We start from the raw sequence: 20,797 nt of genomic DNA, 5'->3' as shown, positions 1-20,797 counted from the left end.
TCTCTTTGAGAGAAAGTAGTCTGTATTAGTAATCATACTGAGCTGAGATACTACTTTAGAAACAATTGAACATAAATTTTATTTTTCACTACACCCAGATGAACTATTCTTAGGAGAAAAAGGGTCTATTTACTAAAAAGGAAAAAAAAAGAAAAAAATTAAAAACTTAGTTAATAGGAAAAATGAGAAATAAGGGGGTAGGATACTCCTCAAGGGGCTTCACATATAGGTGTAATTATAATAGAGAGTGATTATACTACTTAAATGTTCCTTTTTGAAGTTTCACTGAAGATAGAGGATACAGGGCAGTGATAGGAAAACACAGTGGGAGGACTTCTGGATGACCAGTAATACCAGTAGACAATCTCCCTATTATTAGGGTGACTACTATTTCTACTCAGGGTTGCATGGGTAATTCCAAGAGCATGTACTTCTAGTAGTGTGCTTCTACTGATATACTTTTCATTGATAATCCAACAATGGGTTTAATAGGAAGGAACAGCAGTAACATATTCCATTTTATGCTAACTTAAGAGAATACACTCATTGAGTGGAATCACCAGCACTATTTACATAGTTATTTTTGTCTTTTTTTTCTTTTAGCTCATTAGGTAAAACTGCATTCATAAGTTAAATGTAAATATTGAGCAATTCATTGCGTCCAGCTGAATTCTAGGTTGTCTATTAATGTGGACATCAGAAATTGTTCACAGTGATCATATTATTTTTTTCCTAATTGTGTTTTAATTCAAATGACTGGTTCTGAAGAACCTAATTACATAACTATTCCTTAATTTCCCCAAAGTTTCCATTTTTATCATCAGTTCTGCTTTATGCTTTCAAGTATGGAATCCTCAATGTTGTCTACTATTTGTACTAACATGTTAATTAGACTAAATGAGATAGCTTAATTACATTAAATAATACTCTTTTTTTGGCATAGATATTAATACCTTCCATGGATTTTCAGTATTGGTTAAATGTACTTTTCTGCACCCTAGTCAATGTCCAGATCTTTCTTTTTCCCTTCCCAAATCAGAATCCAGTTCTGGTCCTCCTTCTTCAGTCCATTCATAATAAAAAACACCTACTTTCCTATTTAAACCTTTCTTTGCAGCTGTGTCTTAGAAGGACCTCCACTGCCTACAAAAGCATTCTTTGAAACTCTTAGCATAAGTATTCCTAAACAATCTTTGTGATATCCCCCAAAAGTTGTTTTATTATGACTATAGTATCTCACGTTATTTCTAGGACAACCATATTTCTTGCATGTTGCTTCAACTTTAATGAGTGTCTCATGCTTGTTCAGAGTGACTCATATGGCATCATTCTACCTGAGAGAGGTTAAGGAGCTTGCATATGGGAGGATCAAAATGATATGGAATGGAAGTATCTGGAGAGACTGTTGAGCATTTTGTAACTGGTTCCAGTTACCTAAACATGTGCTAATGAAGAAGTTCTTTGATTGGCCGTAAGGCCATGTAAAAAGACCTATCAACTCATTGTCTCATTTGGTACCTTCTTTGCTCACTGATCCTGGTAAGAAACAAGGCTATAAGGGGGAAAGCCATGGGACCTTCTCCCCTGTGACACCATATGGTTCTGTAAAAGGGTCTCAGTCTTTGGGCTCTGAATTTGTTCTTTTCTCTTTCAGGTGATGGACGTGGAAGCCTCTGACTTTGTGAGTTCAAAAGGTCAGAAAGGCACTACGGTATTCCAAGTCCAGAGTGCGGGTTGCTGAGTCTGTGGAGCATTAATGCTTCAGCCCAGCAATAGCTGAGACATGGATTCACCCAGTAAACATGTTATTTCTGACTGTGAACTTGATGAGACCAGTGCTATATAGGAACTAAGCTAAATTCTGAGCTTACACTTACCAGAGTCCCAGGTAATATACGGGAAAGTACAACCCAAGATGTCTGGATAAAACTTTATATATTTATTCTTACTTTATATTTCAAGTAAATATCCCCTTGGTAAAAGATAACTGACGTTAACTGGACCTAGTTACTAGCACCTAACAATGTGTATTTATGTGCTGGGAGTAGGGCTGGGAAGGGAACACAGCCAGTTGGAGATCAAGCTAATGGAAGTAAAGGAAATAGTCCATAACCCTAGGGTGATAAGGAAGGGGAGGCAAGTTACCTTGCTCTGGGAAAAAGAATCAAAGCAACTTTCTACGTTTATGATTAAAACTTTCCTTCTTTTTTATTTTCTTGCATACTTAATTTGCCAACTCAATTCAAATTAATAATTTCTTGAGGTTTATACCTTCTCTCCTTTAGCCATGTGTTTCTAGGTAATAAGTCTGTGGAATTATCATAAATAATAGACTGAGAATTGTATGTTTTTGAGCCCAACAATACTCAGTTTTCTCAACTTAACCTGGGTTTAGGTGGGGTGTGGAGAGTGGTTTTATCTAACAGAAAAATAAATCAATAAAAGAAATGTATTTTATGGTTATATAATAAAATAACCTGTAAAATTGTGAATTTACTTTAATTTGTTATTGTCTCTAGGATTCTTTCTTACTCTAAAACAATATGCTTTTATTCTTTTTCAAATGTTCTTACCACTTATATGCAGTTTCTCTACAATGAAATATATACACATGATATGTATATATTTACTGTATGTGTAATGCATCTTTTAGTTGTCTGCTACACATAATTTAAGAAATGCTAAAAGTTTAGCCTGAGAATTTAAAAACTCACTGCTGTAAACAAACAGTTTTATGAAGCCATTGAAAACTCAAGCATGATTCTATAGGTTGCTGAGCATTGCTTTTGGATTGAACACAATTCATTTTCCATTTAGTTTACAATATGAGATGTTCACTTCGGAGAATCCATTCTGCTTTCTAATTGTATACCAAAACCATCTAAACAGTAATTCCACTTCTTAGCTGGATTACAATTCAACCTAACTATCTATAATTCAATCAGATTACACCTTGTTTTACATTTTTCACAGACCCTTTCTTCTTGTTATTCTAGAAATTATATATGCAAATGATGTTTTAAAAAAAAGTGATTAACCACCTCAGTTTGCTCCTCATTACAAGTGATACTTTTCTTCCCAAATATATTTAGACAGTCAGTCTCTTCACAGCAAGCTTTTTGCATAGCATTTTACAAGATATTTTAGCTCCTGCAGTGACAAAGGCCTATTTAGAAACTGCAAGCATAATTTACTAACCTGATTTATGAAGCAATTTATACAATCTAGCATATTTCTACTGTACAAGTGTGGATCTGTTTTGAGAAAGCAAGGATCTGTAAAAACTGTACAACTTCACATTATTCCATTTTATGATTAGGGGGGAAAAGAGTAGATTGGATAATTATACTGCATGCTTTATTAAAGCTTTACACAACTGTTAGAAGTTAATGGGGCTGTTATTTTTTTTCCCTGCTGCCAATTGTAGGCTCTAGAGCACTTGATACTAGAAATCTAGCACAGAGAGAAACAAAAATGCCTATCCTATAATAACAGTATCAATAGTCCTCTATTACTATAGTTCAAGTAAATCATACATTAAAAATGTAAGCAACAATACTCTTGTTACCCTTTGTTTGCTGTGAGGGAATAAATATCTCTCATAGCTGGTTTAATAAGATATTCAAGGAATTTACATTAATAAATGATGCATTACGGTACAGTGGAAATACTAAAGACTTTAGAGTCTGAGGAGTTGGGTTTGAATTGCTCTTCTTGGACTTACTATGCATGAAATCTTGGGTAAATCTTAGGTAAATCCTGCAGGGCAATCAGTGGCACAGCAATGAGTACAAGGCCTGAAGTCAGGAAGACTCATCTTACTGAATTCAAATTTTGCCTCAGACACCTACTAGCTGTGTGACCCTGGACAAGTCACTTAACCCTGTTTGCCTCAGCTTCCTTACCTGTAAAATGATGTAGAGAAGGAAATGCAAACCACTCCTGTATCTTTGCCAAGGAAACCCCAAAAGGGGTCATGATACAACTGAAATGACTGAACAAATCCCTAAGCCTCAGTTTCCTTTTATATAAAATGAGAGAGATCCTTTTATATAAAATGAGAGAGGGCTTTCAAGTTTCTTTCAGTTCCAAGTCTTTGATCCTATGATACATGACCAAGAGCCAGTTCCCAAAACATTAGTAAAAAAGACTTTCACCAAATGCTGCAAATCACTAATATTTATAGAACTGCCAAATAAAAAAATTTTGAATATTCACTCCAAACCCAGAAAAGTGATCATTTGACAGATTTTTATTTTTTTTAAACAGGAGAAAGTGGTGTCCAGTACTGTAATCTCTTCTGCATATGGAAAATCCCTCAACTGATAGAGATCAACAACCCATTCCCAACTTACTTCCTTAGAGAGCTGCCTGGAGAACTGAGAGTTTAAGGGATTTGCTCATATTCAGATGGCCATCATGCATCAGAGGCAAATCTGAACTTTGGTCTTCTTGACTCCAGGACTGTCCCTGTATCCACTATCAATGAATGAAGATTAAAGCATTGATTATGCACTTACTATATTACAAGACCTGTCCTAAGTGATAGGGATACAACTACAAAAACTCAAGACAATTTCTACCCTCAAAAACCACACACTCAAATGGGGGAGGGAGGACAAAATTACACAAAAGGGAGCTGGAAATAAGTGGAGGAATATGGGGGAAGACAAAAATATTGTGGCATGGTTTGGAAATGATGGCCAAGAAGTGAGGTGAAGGACAGAATCCAGGCAAGGTTAAGGTAAAACCTCCCTATTAGACCTTCAGTTCAGGGGAAAGGGAACGAGAGCAATAGCAAAAGTGTTGAGATGCAATCTCATAGCAGAGATAAGGGAAAAAACACAAATATAAATGAAACAAGAAATAATTGGTGCTACAGAGTTTATGGAAGACATAGAAATTGATGTAATTTCGATGGAGCTGTGAATGAGTTCAACCATTCTAGAAAATCTTTATCAATTATGTAAGAATGGCCACTCATCTATCCAGAAATTCCACAACTGGCCCTATACCCCAAGGAGAGCAGACAGAAAAAACGTCCCCATCTACACATCAAAGAATCACAGAAAAGCTTCTTATGCTAGGAAAACTAAAAACAAAACAAACCTGGAAACAAACTGGGCAGCCACAAAATAGGGGCAACTGAATAAATGATGGTACATGAACATAATTGACTATTACTGTACCATAGGAAATGATGATTATGAAGAATTCAGAGAAATTTAATAAACCTAGCATAGGTTGAATCAGAGCAAAGAAAGAAGAACTAGGAAAACAATTTCCACAACGACTGCAATGATTTAAATGAAAACACTAATAGGCAACTGTTCCAATTAAGGGTGATGGTTAATTCTGATCTGAGGTACTACATGAATACATCCCCCCTCCTTTTTCTTGGTTCTGAAGTTTGTTTTGTTTGTTTTTCAGAGAGCTGTAGGAGTATTTGTACACATAATGTTGTTTGCATTGATTTGCTTTGTCAGTCAATTTTGCTTAACTGTTTTTCTTTGTCAAGGGAGTTTATACACATTCTAACTTTATGTGTGCGGGGGAGGTATCACTAATATTAGTTAACAATATTTCAATTGATCCTTATAAAATAAAGATTTATTTAGCAGATTTTTAAAGCAACTGAATATAGTGGTTTTAGGAGTCCTGGCTCAGCATATAATTAAATAAGAGTTGGGTTTTATTTACCTGGTCATAACCACTATTTAACTAATATTGGCTTAATAGATTAGATCCCATAGAATTACCAAGAATCATTTAGGAGGCATAAGACTCAGTAATATAATATAATAAAAACAAAACAAACCTGGAAACAAACTGAGCAGCCATAAAATAGGGGCAACTGAATAAATGATGGTACATGAACATAATTGACTATTACTGTACCATAGGAAATGATGATTATGAAGAATTCAGAGAAATTTAATAAACCTAGCATAGATTGAATCAGAGCACAGAAAGAAGAACTAAGAAAACAATTTCCACAATGACTGCAATGATTTAAATGAAAGCACTAATAGGCAACTGTTCCAATTAATTCTTTTCCTAGTGTTAACATCAGAAATTGGCATTTTTATAGCATTTTAAAGTTGGCAAAGCATTTTAATGCATTCACACTCCACCCTCACAACAATCCTATGAGGTAAGTGCTGTTGATAACAGCATTGTAGAGCTAGAGGTGGAAGGAGCTCCAGAGGTCATCTAGTTAAACCTGTTTGGTTTTCAGATGAGTAAGCATCCTCTCCTCTCTCCTACTCCCAACCCATTCAGGAATCATCACATATCCCAGTTTGTTTCCAGGTTTGCTTTGTTTTTATTTTTCCTTGCATAAGAAGCTTTTCTGTGATTCTTTGGTATGTAGATGGGGACATTTTTTCTGTCTGCTCTCCTTGGGGTATAGGGCCAGTTGTGGAATTTCTGGATAGATGAGTGGCCATTCTTACATAATTGATAAAGGTTTTCTAGAATGGTTGAACTCATTCACAGCTCCATCAAAATTATATCAGTTTCTATGTCTTCCATAAACTCTGTAGCACCAGTTAAGGGTGGACACATAATAAAAGGTACTGATCCAGTTACTTGGGCAGATGCCAATGGCAAAGTGTGTGTGTGTGTGTGTGTGTGTGTGTGTGTGTGTGTGTGTGTGTGTGTGTGTGTTTAGTGGACCTGTGTTGCTAAGGAGCAGCAACAGAACCAAAAATGAATGTAGAATTAACATGTCCATAATGCTTTAGGTGATGGGGTCAATACTGCCCCAAGTAAAAGGTCAACTAGAAATTTTTTTCCTAGTGTTAACAACAGAAATTGGCATTTCTATAGCATTTTAAAGTTGGCAAAGCATTTTAATGCATTCACACTTCACCCTCACAACAATCCTATGAGGTAAGTGCTGTTGATAACAGCATTGTAGAGCTAGAGGTGGAAGGAGCTCCAGAGGTCATCTAGTCAAACTTGTTTGGTTTTCAGATGAGTAAGCATCCTCTCCTCTCTCCTACTCCCAACCCATTCAGGAATCATCACATATCCCTGAACTTATATTCACCAATTCAAAAAATATTTAAAAGTATCTACTATGTGCTAGCTACTATGGGATAAAAAACAACAACAACAAAGAAATAACAAAAAACCCCCACCATTCCTGATTCCATTCTCCTGTAAGGTGAAGATATTGTATATATATATAAGTACATAGAAAGAAATTTGCTAAGGGAGAAAACACTAACAACTAGGGAGGAGAGGAGAGGATTCGTAAGTAGGGCACACCTTAGCTCAGCCTTGAAGGGAGACAAGGAATAAATATATGAGGACATAGTTCATCCCATGTAAGGGGGAAAGAACACTTCTCAGAACACACAGGAGCTAGAAGTGTAATATTGAGGTTAGAGAAGAGCAAGTAGTTAAATCTGGCTGGAATTTAGAGTGTATCAAGAGAGATAATATGAGGGGCAGCTAGGTGGCGTAGTGCACAGACCACCAGCCCTGAAGTCAGGAATACCTGAGTTCAAATCAGACCAAACACTTGACACTAGCTGTGTGACTCTGGGCAAGTCACTTAACCCCAATCGCCTAAAAATAAAAAAAAAAAAGAGAGAGAGATAATATGAAATAAGACTATAAATATAGATTGAGTTTAGACTCTTTAATGACCTAAAAACCATGAGACCTAAAAATCATGAGAAAGCTAAACTACCCAACTTTTATCTTAATTTTATTTTCTCTTCCAAAGAAAACTATACTTTGAATTGGGAAAGGCTGAATAAAAATGGCTAGCATGAAGTGGACACAAAATATAAGGAAGGAGTTAGTAAAGTGGCATAGTCATTAGGCCCAAACAAATTGATCCTTAGTGAACTGAAAGAATTGGCAGGTGTGATTATTGAGCTTCTGACAGTGGTCTGTAAAAGACCTTGGAAGACCCTGGAGAACAGAATAGTGTTAGAGAACTAATGAAGGTCAAAAGCACTTATCTGGGGGGGGGGGAAAGAGGGCTGAATTTATATTCCCTAGACCAACATATTAACCAAAAGGATGGTATATGAGTATCCAGAAGGAGAGGCAGTGACTTCATCAGGAACAAGTCATGCAAGACCAATTTCTTCTTTTTTGAAAGATTACAAGGCCACTGCACTATGAAATTGCTGTCAATGCAGCAAACTTAGACTTCAACAAATGAATTTGACAGAATCTCTCCTGCTATGCATATGGATAAAGTTGAGAAATATGGGAAAGATAAAATACAGTAAAGTAGTTTTGGAACTGGTCAAATGACCTGAACCCAAGAGAAGGTATTAATGACTTCATGTCAAATTGAAAAGGAAATCCTTAAAGTGGATTGTACCAGGTATCTTTCCTAGAACCTTTTTTATTAACATTTTATTAGTTACTTGGATGAAGGTGTAGTTAACATGATTATTAAATTTTTGGATAATATAAATTACAATAAGATGGTAAACATAAAATAAACTGTGGTGATACTACACTCAAGTGTTATAAGATGGTAAAATGTTAGGTGATAGACTATAGATCCAAAAGAGACCTCATTAGTCTAGAGTAGGCTAAATTGGTAGGGGAAAAAAATAAATTGATTGGAGGAAGGCAGTGTGGTGCAATGGAAAGAAAAAATAATTTGGAATTAGGGACCTGGTATTCAAATTTTGCCTCTGTTACTTCATACTGATGTATGTTGGGCAAGTTAATTCATTTCTACAAACCTCACATTCTTTGTTTATAAAATGAGAGGAGTTGGAAGTTTCAAAGGCTTACAAACTCCGTTCAAAGCTATGACCAAGTGAGTCCAAAAGATTCATGACAAAACATGCTAGCCTAGTTCAGTTAACAAGTATTGATTAATGTACTAGGTTACCCAGCTAAGTTACCCACCCAGGAAGCTAAAGGAGAACGAGAAAAGGAAAATGTCCCAAAGATGTGGGCCTCAAGGGAATTCAATGCTAAAAAATGTAGTGCTTCTGGTTGCTAAGTATAGATGGGGAAGTAAGACGTGAGAAGAATTTAATTCATGGAGAAAACACAGAGCAAGGTTCTTTTGTGCAATGCAACACATTCGAACACAGGGGTTTGAGGAAGAAAGTCTCTGAGTCTCCTCGAAAATAGCTGTTACCAGTTCTGTCCTTGCCTATGAGGGAAGGCCTTTTGTCTAAGATTACTGGACTGAGATAATAGCCAATAAGGAACAATGGAAAGAGATTACAGGGACTCTATTAGGAGAAACTTAAACATGACACCAGCAATAGGCAAAGAAAATATGAAAGGTTGTTGTTAGCATCCTTCTTTGAGGAGTTGAGGGGAGAACAACAGGCTGTGTAATGTGATGACTGCCACCTAGCTAAAGATTATGAAAAAATGATAACTCCAAAAAGAGACGCATCTATTGTGTCTATCCATTGTGGAGTATAAGTGACTGAGACTATACTAGATAATAGAGAGATAACTTCTCCCTTTCTCTAATAGGACTATTCTCTTTGTTTTTGATGACAAAATAAACCTATTCATCCTTTAAGTCGTGAACCTCTACAGTGATAAGGTGTATTAGACACTACAGCATAGCAGGTAGTTTAAAACTGAAGTTCTCAGATTAGTGGAGCATAGATGACTGTCAGTCAAAGAAGGAGAAGTCCTCCAAAGTTGACCTGTATCATCTGTGTCTAAAGTAAGACCATGGCATTTACATTAGCCTTTTAAATTAGAGAAATAATAAAAAGGAACAACAGATCCTACAAGGTAGGAGAAAATTTGTGTTTACCTACTTTGTCTGTTGTGTGAACCCAGTACTCCCTCTCTTCCTAGAAAATACATTTATAAGTGGGAAATTGAGAAAAGACAAAAAGAGAAAGACTGCATGTAGAGTTTTTCTTCCTTAATTGTTGCATTCTCTTTATCCCTTCTGTTTTAAAAAATATATACATTCACATAAAGAAAAAAAATAGGACTTACAGACAGAATTTTTATGGTTATTGTCCTTGTTGGGCAGCATCTTGACTCCTCTTGACTTCAGCTCAATTGCTTTTTTTACTGAAAGACACAAAATAAGGCTGTCAGTAGCAAGACCTGGAAATAAATACAAATACATACTAACACAGTTGCAGGTTCTTTTGTGCAAACACATCACAATATAACATTCAATCTTCATTGTAGCACAGTTCAAGGATAGTAACCACTCACTGGCCAGTGAAACCAATCCCAAGAGGCTAATGATGCAAATACAATTAAATGTAAGGTCTTCCAGATAATGCACCTAAGTCCATCAGATTGCAAGACAATTTTAGAACCATAATATAACAACAATATAAGGAACAGAGATTACAGAGGCTCTGTATCATAAACATATTGTCTGCTCACTACTTGGCATAGCCCATTACACAAATTTGAATTTCACTAAAATAATTGCTGAATTATGCTGTGAGCATGGGTCCACTGTCTAATAATCTATCTTTGATGGTGACCATAATTCTTGCAAAAAAATGTTAGCACACAAACCTTTCAAAGAATGGTATAAGCCATACCTAAGATGTCAGAAAAGTCAATCCCTGACCTGCATGCTTGGTTTACACACTAAACTGAAGTGGTCATTGTCCCCTTGCTACAAGGAATTTTATGCCCTTTCTTATCTCTTCTTCTTATTGGAATCATATATATTCTTTTCTTCTGACCCTAGTCTCCAGTTAACTCCTTGTGTCAAAGTCCAGTAGCAACAGTAAGAAGAAATAATAGTCTATATGGTGAGCGAATTGCTGATAACTAGAAGAAAAGAAAGGAAAGGAGATAAATTCTACCTACCACCAATTCTTCCACTGATGACCCCATATATCAACTTTTTTTCTTAAATACTCTAGTTCCCAGCATTATCAGTGACAAAGGGGGATGAGAGTAAAGAGGAGAAAGGGGATGAGGAAAAAGAGAGAAAGGAGGAAGAGAAGAAGATGCAGTTGCAATGACGTCGGTGGCAGTTACGGTAACAAAAGAGGTGGTAGTATTCATGGGGATTATAATGGTCATAGTAGTAGTAGCAGAGGTAGCACTTCTAGTAAATAGTATTTACTATTAGTAAATAGTAGTAGCAAGTAGTAATGTGATGGGGGCTGTACTGAGATGTAGAGACTTTTTTCTGGCCTTTCAAGTTGGAAATCTGAATGCCTCTTCTCAAAGAAATGATGTTATATACAATGGCTAATTTCTACAGTATTATTAGACTGCTTTAGATATGCAATGAATTAAATAGGGTGTGTTTTACAGACTGACTTGAGACCCTAACCGTATGTAACAACTGTTTCTATGACAAAGTACATACCAGGTTTCCAACGACCAATTTCTAGGCAAATATTTAGAATACAATACACTAGAAGAAAGGCCAGCAAATCCTAGGCCACAGACCAGAGCTAGCCACTGACTGTTTTTATATAGCCTACAAATAAAAAGTACATGATTCATACAAAAACAAGTTATCAGATGGATTTTGCCCACAGCCAATGGTTTGATAATGCCCACACTAGAATGTTAGAGTAAGAAAAATCCATTTAGTTAACCTCTAAAATTCCATAAGGAAACTTGAGGTCCAGAGAAAAGAAAGAACTTGCCTGAGGTCCCATAAATAGCACATAGCAGAGCAGTATTTGATTTCAGGTTATCTGTCTCCTGATTTTGGTTGCATTATTTTTGTGTGTGTGTATAAACTTTTTAAATTAATGTAGTAAAAAATTATCCATTTTACTTCCTGTCATCCTTTGTATCTCTAGCTTGGCCATCAATTCTTCCCTTATCCATAGATGTGACAGATAAAAATTTCCATGCTTCCCAAATTTGCTTATGATATCACCCTTTTTATCTAAATCACGCACCTATTTTGACCTTATCTTAGTACATGGTATGAGATGTTAGTTTACACCTATTTTTTGCCAAATTGCTTTCTAGTTTTCTAGCAAATTTTTTTTTCAGCCACATAGTCACTATTTGTGTCAAATAGCGACAAATCTGGTCACCACATTGCCCCAAAATCTTACGTACTAAATGAAGTTCAAGCCTCTTCTTTCTTGATATTCATGGCTTTCTACTATCTAGTACCACATTACCTTTTTGGCCTTATCCCACATTATGCCTATCCATACCCTATTTACTTCTGAAAGAAAGATCAGACATCTACTTGAATTTTGAAAATATACTATTTTTTTAATCTCTATGCATGTGCTCAGGCTGTTCCCTGTACCAAGTGCTTTCTTTTCCACTCTTTGCTTAGTAAATTTCTATCTACTCTTGAGCTCACTCAAAAGTCACCTTCTCCATTAAGCCTTTCCCAATGTCTTAACCCAACGATGAGCCCTTGTTAACTGAGCTGTCATGATCCTTGGACAATAGATACAAAGCCTGTTGCCCATTCTTTAATGATTTCCAACTTGATAGAAACAGATAAGGCTTATACTCCTTTGGTATTTGTTGTTGTTGTTGAGTTATCTTCAGTCACGTCCCACTCTTCATGACCCCATTTCAGGTTTTCTTGGCAGAGATACTTTTGACATTTCCTTCTCCAGCTCATTTTATAGATGAGAAACCGGGGCAAATAGAATTAAATGACTTGCCCAGGGTCACACAGCTATTAATTGTCTGAGCCTGGATTTGAACTCCAGAAGATGAGTCTTTCTGGCTCCAGGGTCAGTGCTGTATCCACTAGGCCCAGGATATTTGCAAAATAACAAACATTTAGAATTTTAAAAGATATTTGCTATTGCATATTTCTGATTGTCTGACTACTTTCCCACACTGAAATAATTTTACCTTTAGGGTACTCGGGAGAAATGAGTCAGATGCACTAAATTGAGAAAATAAAAATCAAAGGAAAACAATAAAGGATATAAAACTCAAAGGAAGTATCAGAAAGAAAAAGTGAGACAACACAGTAGCCAAATCACACAGAATATACCTGGATTCCTGCATATAATATTATCTAAATATATAGGTTTTGTTTGTGAGAATCTAAAGAGGGAATAAATTGTTCAATTTCCCAAATAGGTATCTACTTTTATAAAGCTAAATGTATTCATCTTTAATTTTTCTCAAATGGAGCTATCTCTTTTACGAAGAGAAGTTCCACCAGATTCCTCTCTGATCTCTAATCTTGGATAGCACCTACTTTATGCACACTTAAATTGTTCATTTTAGGCTTATTTTCTATGCCCTTCCATTCTCTATCTCTTCTCTGTCCCTCCACTAAAGTCTACCTCTAAAGGCCCCATCATGATGACAAAGTCCAGAGTGGGTGAAATAAAATGTTAGACCACAGGCCCTGAGAGTATTATCCTAGGAAAAGCCTACCTAAGTGTGAAGAGGCTGATTGCCAAAAGACTGGCTGCCAATTGATTCTTTGGTTTAGTTACAAAGACTCATAAAACTGTCCATTAAGGAAAGGAGGAAGCATACTCTATTGTGATGGGACAACCCTTCCAATGCAACAGTAGATCTTTTAAAATATATAAGTATTTTTCCTCTCTCCATCCATCTGACATACATACTCTCCCACCTCCAATTTAACCCAGTGGTTAATAAAGCTTTCTTCCTTCCAAAACTTGCTCACCAGATAAGATTATGCAGCTGAGTGACAGAGTAGATAGAGAACTGGATTTGGAGTCAGGAAGATTTCTGTTCAAATCTGGCCTCAAATATTTTAGATGTGTGACTCTTAGCAAGACACTTTACCTCTGTCTGTTTCAATCTCCTATCTGAAAAATGGAGGTAATACTATCTATCTCTTAGGGTTATGAGGATAAAATCAATTAATGTTTGTAAAGTGCTCTGTAAAATTTAAAACTATAAATGCTAGCTATTAATGCTAGCTGAGATAATGAAGATGATAATGATGATTATGGTAGTAATGACTGATGATGATGTTGATGTTGGTGGTGAAATTAATTTCCATTAAAGTCCGCAATCAATGTAATTCTCTTCCTTCCTATGGGTCACTTTCTTGAACAGTAGCCTTATGACAATGAGTACTGGGTATTCTGGAGGAGATTGGCTGAGACACTTTTCTGAACTTCAGTGCTACATATGGTGGAAGAATTTGGAAACGGAGTTCAAGAAAAGTACATCAATAGATGCAACAGTCATAGGAGTATGGATTACCCTGACTCATGTGCTTTCTCTCTCACTCATTTTTCTTCTATTTACTTCTCCCACGTGCATCACCCTGGCCATAAATGTTCCCTTTGCATGTACCCTCTCTACATGCATCCCTTGCTTATTGATGTTCACTATATGTGTTCTTTCTCGCACCGGTAGTATGGCAAGGTAGCCTTTGGGAGATTGTGGTCCTGTGTACATGAAATGGATTTCTCTTGTCACTTACTTTGTTCTGCTCTTTAATTAAATGTCAGTTATTTTGAACTAACATGTCCTCTCCTTGCTGTTGTTGAGACAAAAATCCTTGAACCTGGCATAGATCCTTAGCAAATATGACAACTTCACTTTTCAGTATTTTCCTTTACTGATCTTATTTTGAAAACATTTTTAGTGTTATGTTTTATTCTTTAACAGTCTCTTCCTCATTGTTTTATTATTCTCTTTAACAGTTAGTAAATTATCATAATCATTATTATTGATATGAATTCGCTGATCTATATTACAAATTTTCTCATTATAGGCCCAAGAAATCATGCAAAGTGTATTGCATGGCCTCAGTCCCTTTCATCTTTGCATTACTAGGAAGCACCCATGCTATTACTGGTTTTGTTGTGTGTTGTTGTTGTTGTTGTCGTCGTGCTGCTTTAACAGTGCTTCAACCAAGTAAGATACTTAAAGTATCCAATTACTTCATTAATAAGCCCAATTGTATATTTTTTCCTCCTCAGAAACTTTCAAAAATATTTCTTTTTTAGTACTAATCTTCTTTTTCATATTAAGTAATATTCTTAATAACTCAGGTCTCTTTATGTTTCAAGTAAACTACACTTCTCAGTTTTAATGATGTACCTATTGCATGGACATGGCTCTCACTAATTAAATGAATCGTATTTTATTTAGAACCAACATATCATCTCTACCATTTAAATATCACTATTAAGTTATAAAGCTTACTTATTTTACCTGTCATTTCATATTATTACACAAAAGCTCATTTATACTTTTCCTCAGTGGTTCTAATACCTTGGCCAATATTTATCTTGATTGGACTCTATCTTTCCTTACTAAGCTGTAGGATAATTACAGCACAATAAATTCTAGGAGGAAACAATTGATTTAGGTTGGTGTAGGGTGACTTTAATAAAACCATGCTGACAGATAATGGATTCTATTTATTTTAAGTAGTTATAGACAAGATTTTTGTAACTTAGTTGTAGATAGTTTAAGATTAGTGTTTTGAATTTGATTTAGTAAGACCCACTGTTTAATTTTCTGAAAGCTATTCCTTATTTGTTTTCTTTTTTGTTTGTTTATTGTTTGTTTTGTTTTGTTTTTCCCCTCATAGGTGACTAGAATGCAAAGGTATACATGGATAGGTGAGACATTGGGTAATCTGAAGGCAACGGACCACTAAGGGTGTGGAGCAATGTGTAAAATAGAATGATGAAAGGTCATTAGAGCCCTTCTTTACATTTTTGCTTAGTGTCAATTTCTACTAGAGAATTATTTTTAAGCATTTGCACAGCCAGATTAGGAGACTGGAAAACATAAACCCATCTGAAAATACTTCCTACTTTCCTGATCCTTCTTCCTGGAAATTATTTCATCTTGTAGATTTCACTGCTGGGAAACACTTTAGCTTCTACTCCTCCATATTTGTCCCCCTAAGGCCTTGAGAGGTGACCATCTATTCTTCTCTTCTACTCATATGACAAGAAGAGAATATAGAGAAGAAAAAACACTGTGTTAGGAGTAAAGAATGTTGAGTTCTAATCCCAGCTCTGTTTAAACTTGGAACAGTCATAAAATTGTAGAAATTGGAATTGGAAGGGACTTCAGTGGCTATCAATTCAAACCCCAAACTGAAAGATATTTCTACTATAATGTAACTGACAAATGGCAAATGGTGTCCACTGCACCTCTAGACAGCTTTAATTAAGTCTAGAAGCTTTTTTTTCCCTTTCCTTTCTTTCATCAAACTTAACTAGCTGCTTTGCAAGTTTCGCCCCTTTGGTCTTAGTTCATTTCTTTGGAGCCAAACAGAACAAGTCTATAATCTCATGATGGCCCTTCAAATACCTGAAGACAACTATTATGCTTCAACACTTTTCCCCTACCCCCTATTCTTTTCTTCTCCAGGTTAAACACCCCCATTTCTTTCAAAGAATCCTTACGTGCTTTGAATCAAATTATTTACATTTTCTGAGCTTACTTAGCAGCAAAACTTTCTAGTCTTTTCTTATCTGAGAGTCTTCCTTCTCCTTTACCTGTTACAACTATCTATTTTCAACTCCTACGAATTCCATCTCCATAAAATCTCTTAGATTTGTCCCCTGTACTTGGTTAATACTGCCACCACCCTCATTGTCAACTGCCTGGATTACAATAGCATCTTAACAGACCTTTCACCCTCCATTCTTTCTCTCCTCCCTTCAGTCCTTAATGTCATTATGCAAATAAACTTTAGTTCTCATACAGTAGATCTACTTAAGTGAATCTTCTACTCAAAAATATAAAAGAGGCTCTATTATCTCCTGAGTATAGTTCATCTCCTTTTCTGACATTCAAAGTCATTTGAAAAATAGTGCTAGCCTATCTTTCAGGTCTTATAGCATTCTCCTCCATTTATTCTGTTAGAATGTAAGATCCATAGGGTAGTAGCCATGTTATTTAAACTTTACATCTTCGGGCCCTATCTACAAATACATACATACATACACACACACACAACACACACACACACACACACACACACACACACACACACACACACACACACACACTGATCTTTGTGCTCTTACCACTCCCTATAGTTGCTCCTTTCATGTTTTTGCTCATGCTGTTCCCTATGCTCAGAGTAATATCCCCACTTCGCTTTTTAAATTTCCTATCCACCATTTAAAACGCTTTCAAATGTCACCTTTCCTATGAAGCATTCCACAATTTTCCCAAAAGAGTAATGACCTATTCTCTTGAAAGTCACATCCTACATTATTTTACAGTGTTTTGAGGCATTAATCATATAATAATAGGAATTATAACTATGTTGGCATCTTATCCCTATATTAGACATAAGTTTCATGAGAAATGGGACTTTGCCTTATCTAACCTTTGTATTTTTCTAGTGGCTGGTAAAGGAAACCACTGCACCTCCTAGGTACTTAATACTTAATGTTCTCATCTGTAAAATTAGACATTTGAAGTCTCATTTTATGGATCTTTTGGCTCTGGAAATCTGAGACTTCATTTGTTCTTTATGAAGGATGCAATCAATTTCAATTTGTGTTTCCTAAAGTTGTTTGGATCAGTTTAAAAATAAAGGGTAAATTCAGTCATGCACAGTCACTGCATAAAGCAGTAATTACTCTGTGCCCTTGTATTGGCTTTCTCTAACTTCCTCCAGCAATTGTCCAACAACAGGAAACTGGAGAAGGAAGGTGAGGCCCCATCAGAACAGATAAGTAAATCCCTACCAATCTTCTGACCTATTTATCTATTTGCCCCTTCAGCCACAATAAGCATTTTACTCCAACCAACTTTAACTTTTTGTCTAAGCTTTTCCACAGATAAAAGTGCTCCTTTTCTGCTTTCAAACTGGGTGAAGAAATAACAAAGAGGCCAACAATAAACATCTCTAGCATGTCTCTGGAAACAAACTCCTTTGATGCCTACTCCAGTAAGACTCTACTCTCTGGAAAGTGGCTCTCTCTAGGGAAACACAGTAGTATACCATAGGATAGAGATCAGTCTTAGTGACAGAAGTCTTCATTCTTTCATCTTATGAAGAATTAAACCACATGTCCCTTCCCTCAACCATCAGAAAACTCAACTGGTTATATACCTGGTGCCAGGTATATAAACTAAGCCATGAAAGAGTTTATCAGGAAAAGTTGTTTTAAAAATATAGAAAACAGCAAGTAGCTACACAAATTCCTTGTAGTTCAATTTATGCGTCTTCTAAATAACCGAAACATTGGAATAATCATTCTCAGTATGGTTCTTATTTGGGTGGACTAGTACATGTATATTTCATGTGATTTATAATTAAGGTCAGTAAATTATTCATTACTATTTTTAAATAATTTTTAAAACTTTCTTTCCTTAAAATAATGCTAACACTATTGACCTACAGTACATGAGCATCAGCTTTGACCTGCTTTCTTTCAGTAATGGGGAGTAAATTTGGATTGATAGAGCCATGTCTTCTGTTCAGCCTTCTTAACCAACGGCACTAATTTATAATTTTTTTTATTGGGCTTGGGAGTAAAGGCTGTGGCCATAGAACAGAACAAAGGCAATTGCCCCATGAAGAAAGGGAGCCTATGACCTCAGCCTCATTAACTTGCTGCTCCAGCCAGCTGAGCTAAATAGTGATGGATAATAGAACATTACTTTTCTGTTTTAAAAAATAAGAGAATAAGAGAGAAGTCCATATTTAGGAATTTGGCTGTCTAGAAATATGTTTTTTTCTTTTTCTTTAATTTTTTTTCCCCTTTTACTTTAGAGACTGGAGAGGGGTCTCATTGAAAAAGCACCAAATTAGGAGTCAGTGGGCCTGAATTCAGATACTACCTGTTACTATAATCTTAATGACTTTTTTTTTACATATTCTATCTTTTTGTATTTTCCCTCAATATTTTGTTTTAGGTAGATGTATATAAACATAAACACTTGAGATATGTAGATAGATAAAAAGATAGATGACAGATTTCTCCCTATGGGTCAGATTGAAACCCTATCCACACCTTCTAATCTTGTGTGATTCTTGTTTATATGTTTAAGAAAATCTTGCACTGATTATCTAAGCAATATGTTAGTCTTCTGTTTCTCTCTGTTTCTCTCTCATTAACATTTCATAGTTATCCTTATAGGATTTGAAGTACCAATTTTTGATTCCTGACTTTTGTCAGGTGACCCACTCCCCAAATGCATTTCCCAAACTTCTTACAGGCAAGTTATTATTGGTAATATGCAGTAACCTTTTCATGCTAATGTTTGTACAGGTAGCAGGGTACTGAGGATAGGGTGTTGATCTTGGAGTCAGGCAGAACTGGGTTTACATTTTGCCTCAGACATGTATTTATTATGTAATCCTCCTCCTCAAGAAGCAGGTAAAATAATAGATTATGCAAAAAAATTGCTTTAAGATTTATAAACCCCTTCCATACCACTGTCTTCTATATTATGTTGTATATTTTCCTGGTTTACAGAGGAAGGTACTGAGTCTCAGAGAGATTATATCATTTTCCCAGTGTCACACATAGCAAGTGTTAAGATTCAAAATTAGAGTTCTATCACTACCACACTAGGCTGCAGCTAATAGGACCTGTCCTTGCTTAAATTATATATAAGATGTGACTTGCAATATAATTTGATCACATAGTAGGCCCCCTTTTTAACTCTCTCACCCTCTATTTCACAATTCATTCTAAGTAAGCCTTTCTTTCATCTACTTGTCAACTATAATCTCTCCAGGGAGATATAAACTGATAATTATTTAAGGTATTATAATCCCCAGGGTTAGGCTCTTTTTAATAGAAGGCTCTAAAATAACAAAAGGCTTAAGAACCCAAAGGATGTAAAATATCAAGCCTAGTGCCAGCTAGTGGGAGGAAGGCTGCCTGCCTTCTTTTTATCTCACCAGAAGGCATTATCTACCTACTCACAAGTTTGGTCCTAGCTGTAATGTGGCAATTTACAGCTCAATTTCTATTGCAAGTCACATTTTACTCAGATTCCTGCCAAGAAACGGTACCTCTTTGGTTAGTAGCTGTTCAGAGTTAATGAATTTTATCAATCCCTTGTCAATGTCCTTGCTCCCTGATGCAGTGGAAAGAATGCCAGACATGGCACCAAAGGACTCTGGTTGAATCCCATTTCGGCCATTTATGAGCTATATAACCGTGGCCAAGTCTTGTCATCTATCTGGGCCACAGTTTCCTCACTTTGGAAGTGCCAGGGTCAGATTAAATGACCTCTCTGCTCCCTTCCAGCCTTAAATCTATGATCTAGACCTAAGGTTGCAGATAAACTCTCCTGATGTGATATATCATAACATGGATTTTCAGAGAACATTACCTGTCAGGACTATGAAAATAAGGACTCTCATTCTTTACTGGTTTACTTCTTTGTGTATAATCATTTCTTTAAAATGTGGACCAAGGCTCAGGATCATAGATGGGAGCTAGAAGAGACCACAGAAGTCATCTGATCCAACCCCTTCATTTTACAAATGAAGAAACTGGGGTACAGAGAGGTTAAGTGAATTGCCCAAGGTTATACTGGTAGTAAGTATCAGAGCTGAGACTTGAACTCAGGTTCTCTGACTAAATCCCGTATACTTCTCTCTTGCCATACTACCTCCCTACATTAACATGTTAAGTGAGAGGGACATTAGCAGAGGAATCATTTGTTAAATCATGTTAACTTAGAGCTGAAATCAATGCAGAAATAGAAGAGAGACATGAAAGTTTAAAGGGAAAACAACAATAACAACAACACAGGGTGACTATGGATAAAAATTTGTCACCTGGGTCACTGTTTATTGGTGAGAACCCTCCCTATAGGTTTGTTCTGTAAATTCAGGCACACCCTGTTGTCACAAAGCCTCGCCAGCATGGTCAGAGTTTGTATTTTGTTGGCAGAACCTTAATGAACTGGA

The 20,797-nt window shown here is 36.0% G+C and overlaps 1 protein-coding gene across 1 annotated transcript in view; it reads right to left on the bottom strand.

Moving 5' to 3' along the window:
- CSMD1 (CUB and Sushi multiple domains 1) overlaps positions 1-20,797 on the bottom strand; it is a 1,378,384-nt gene that overhangs the window by 966,963 nt on the left and 390,624 nt on the right. Inside the window, exon 5 of the mRNA XM_078149151.1 lies at positions 9,964-10,041. Coding sequence (XP_078005277.1) covers positions 9,964-10,041 — 78 coding nt within the window. The remainder of the gene's footprint in view (positions 1-9,963; positions 10,042-20,797) is intronic.

The sequence above is a fragment of the Phascolarctos cinereus genome, unplaced genomic scaffold (assembly GCF_003287225.1).
Source record: "Phascolarctos cinereus isolate Bilbo 61053 unplaced genomic scaffold, phaCin_HiC Scaffold_2;HRSCAF=192, whole genome shotgun sequence".
NCBI lineage: Eukaryota > Metazoa > Chordata > Mammalia > Diprotodontia > Phascolarctidae > Phascolarctos > Phascolarctos cinereus.
The sequence above is the reverse complement of the archived record's forward strand: the minus strand, read 5'-3'. Positions and strand labels throughout refer to the sequence as shown.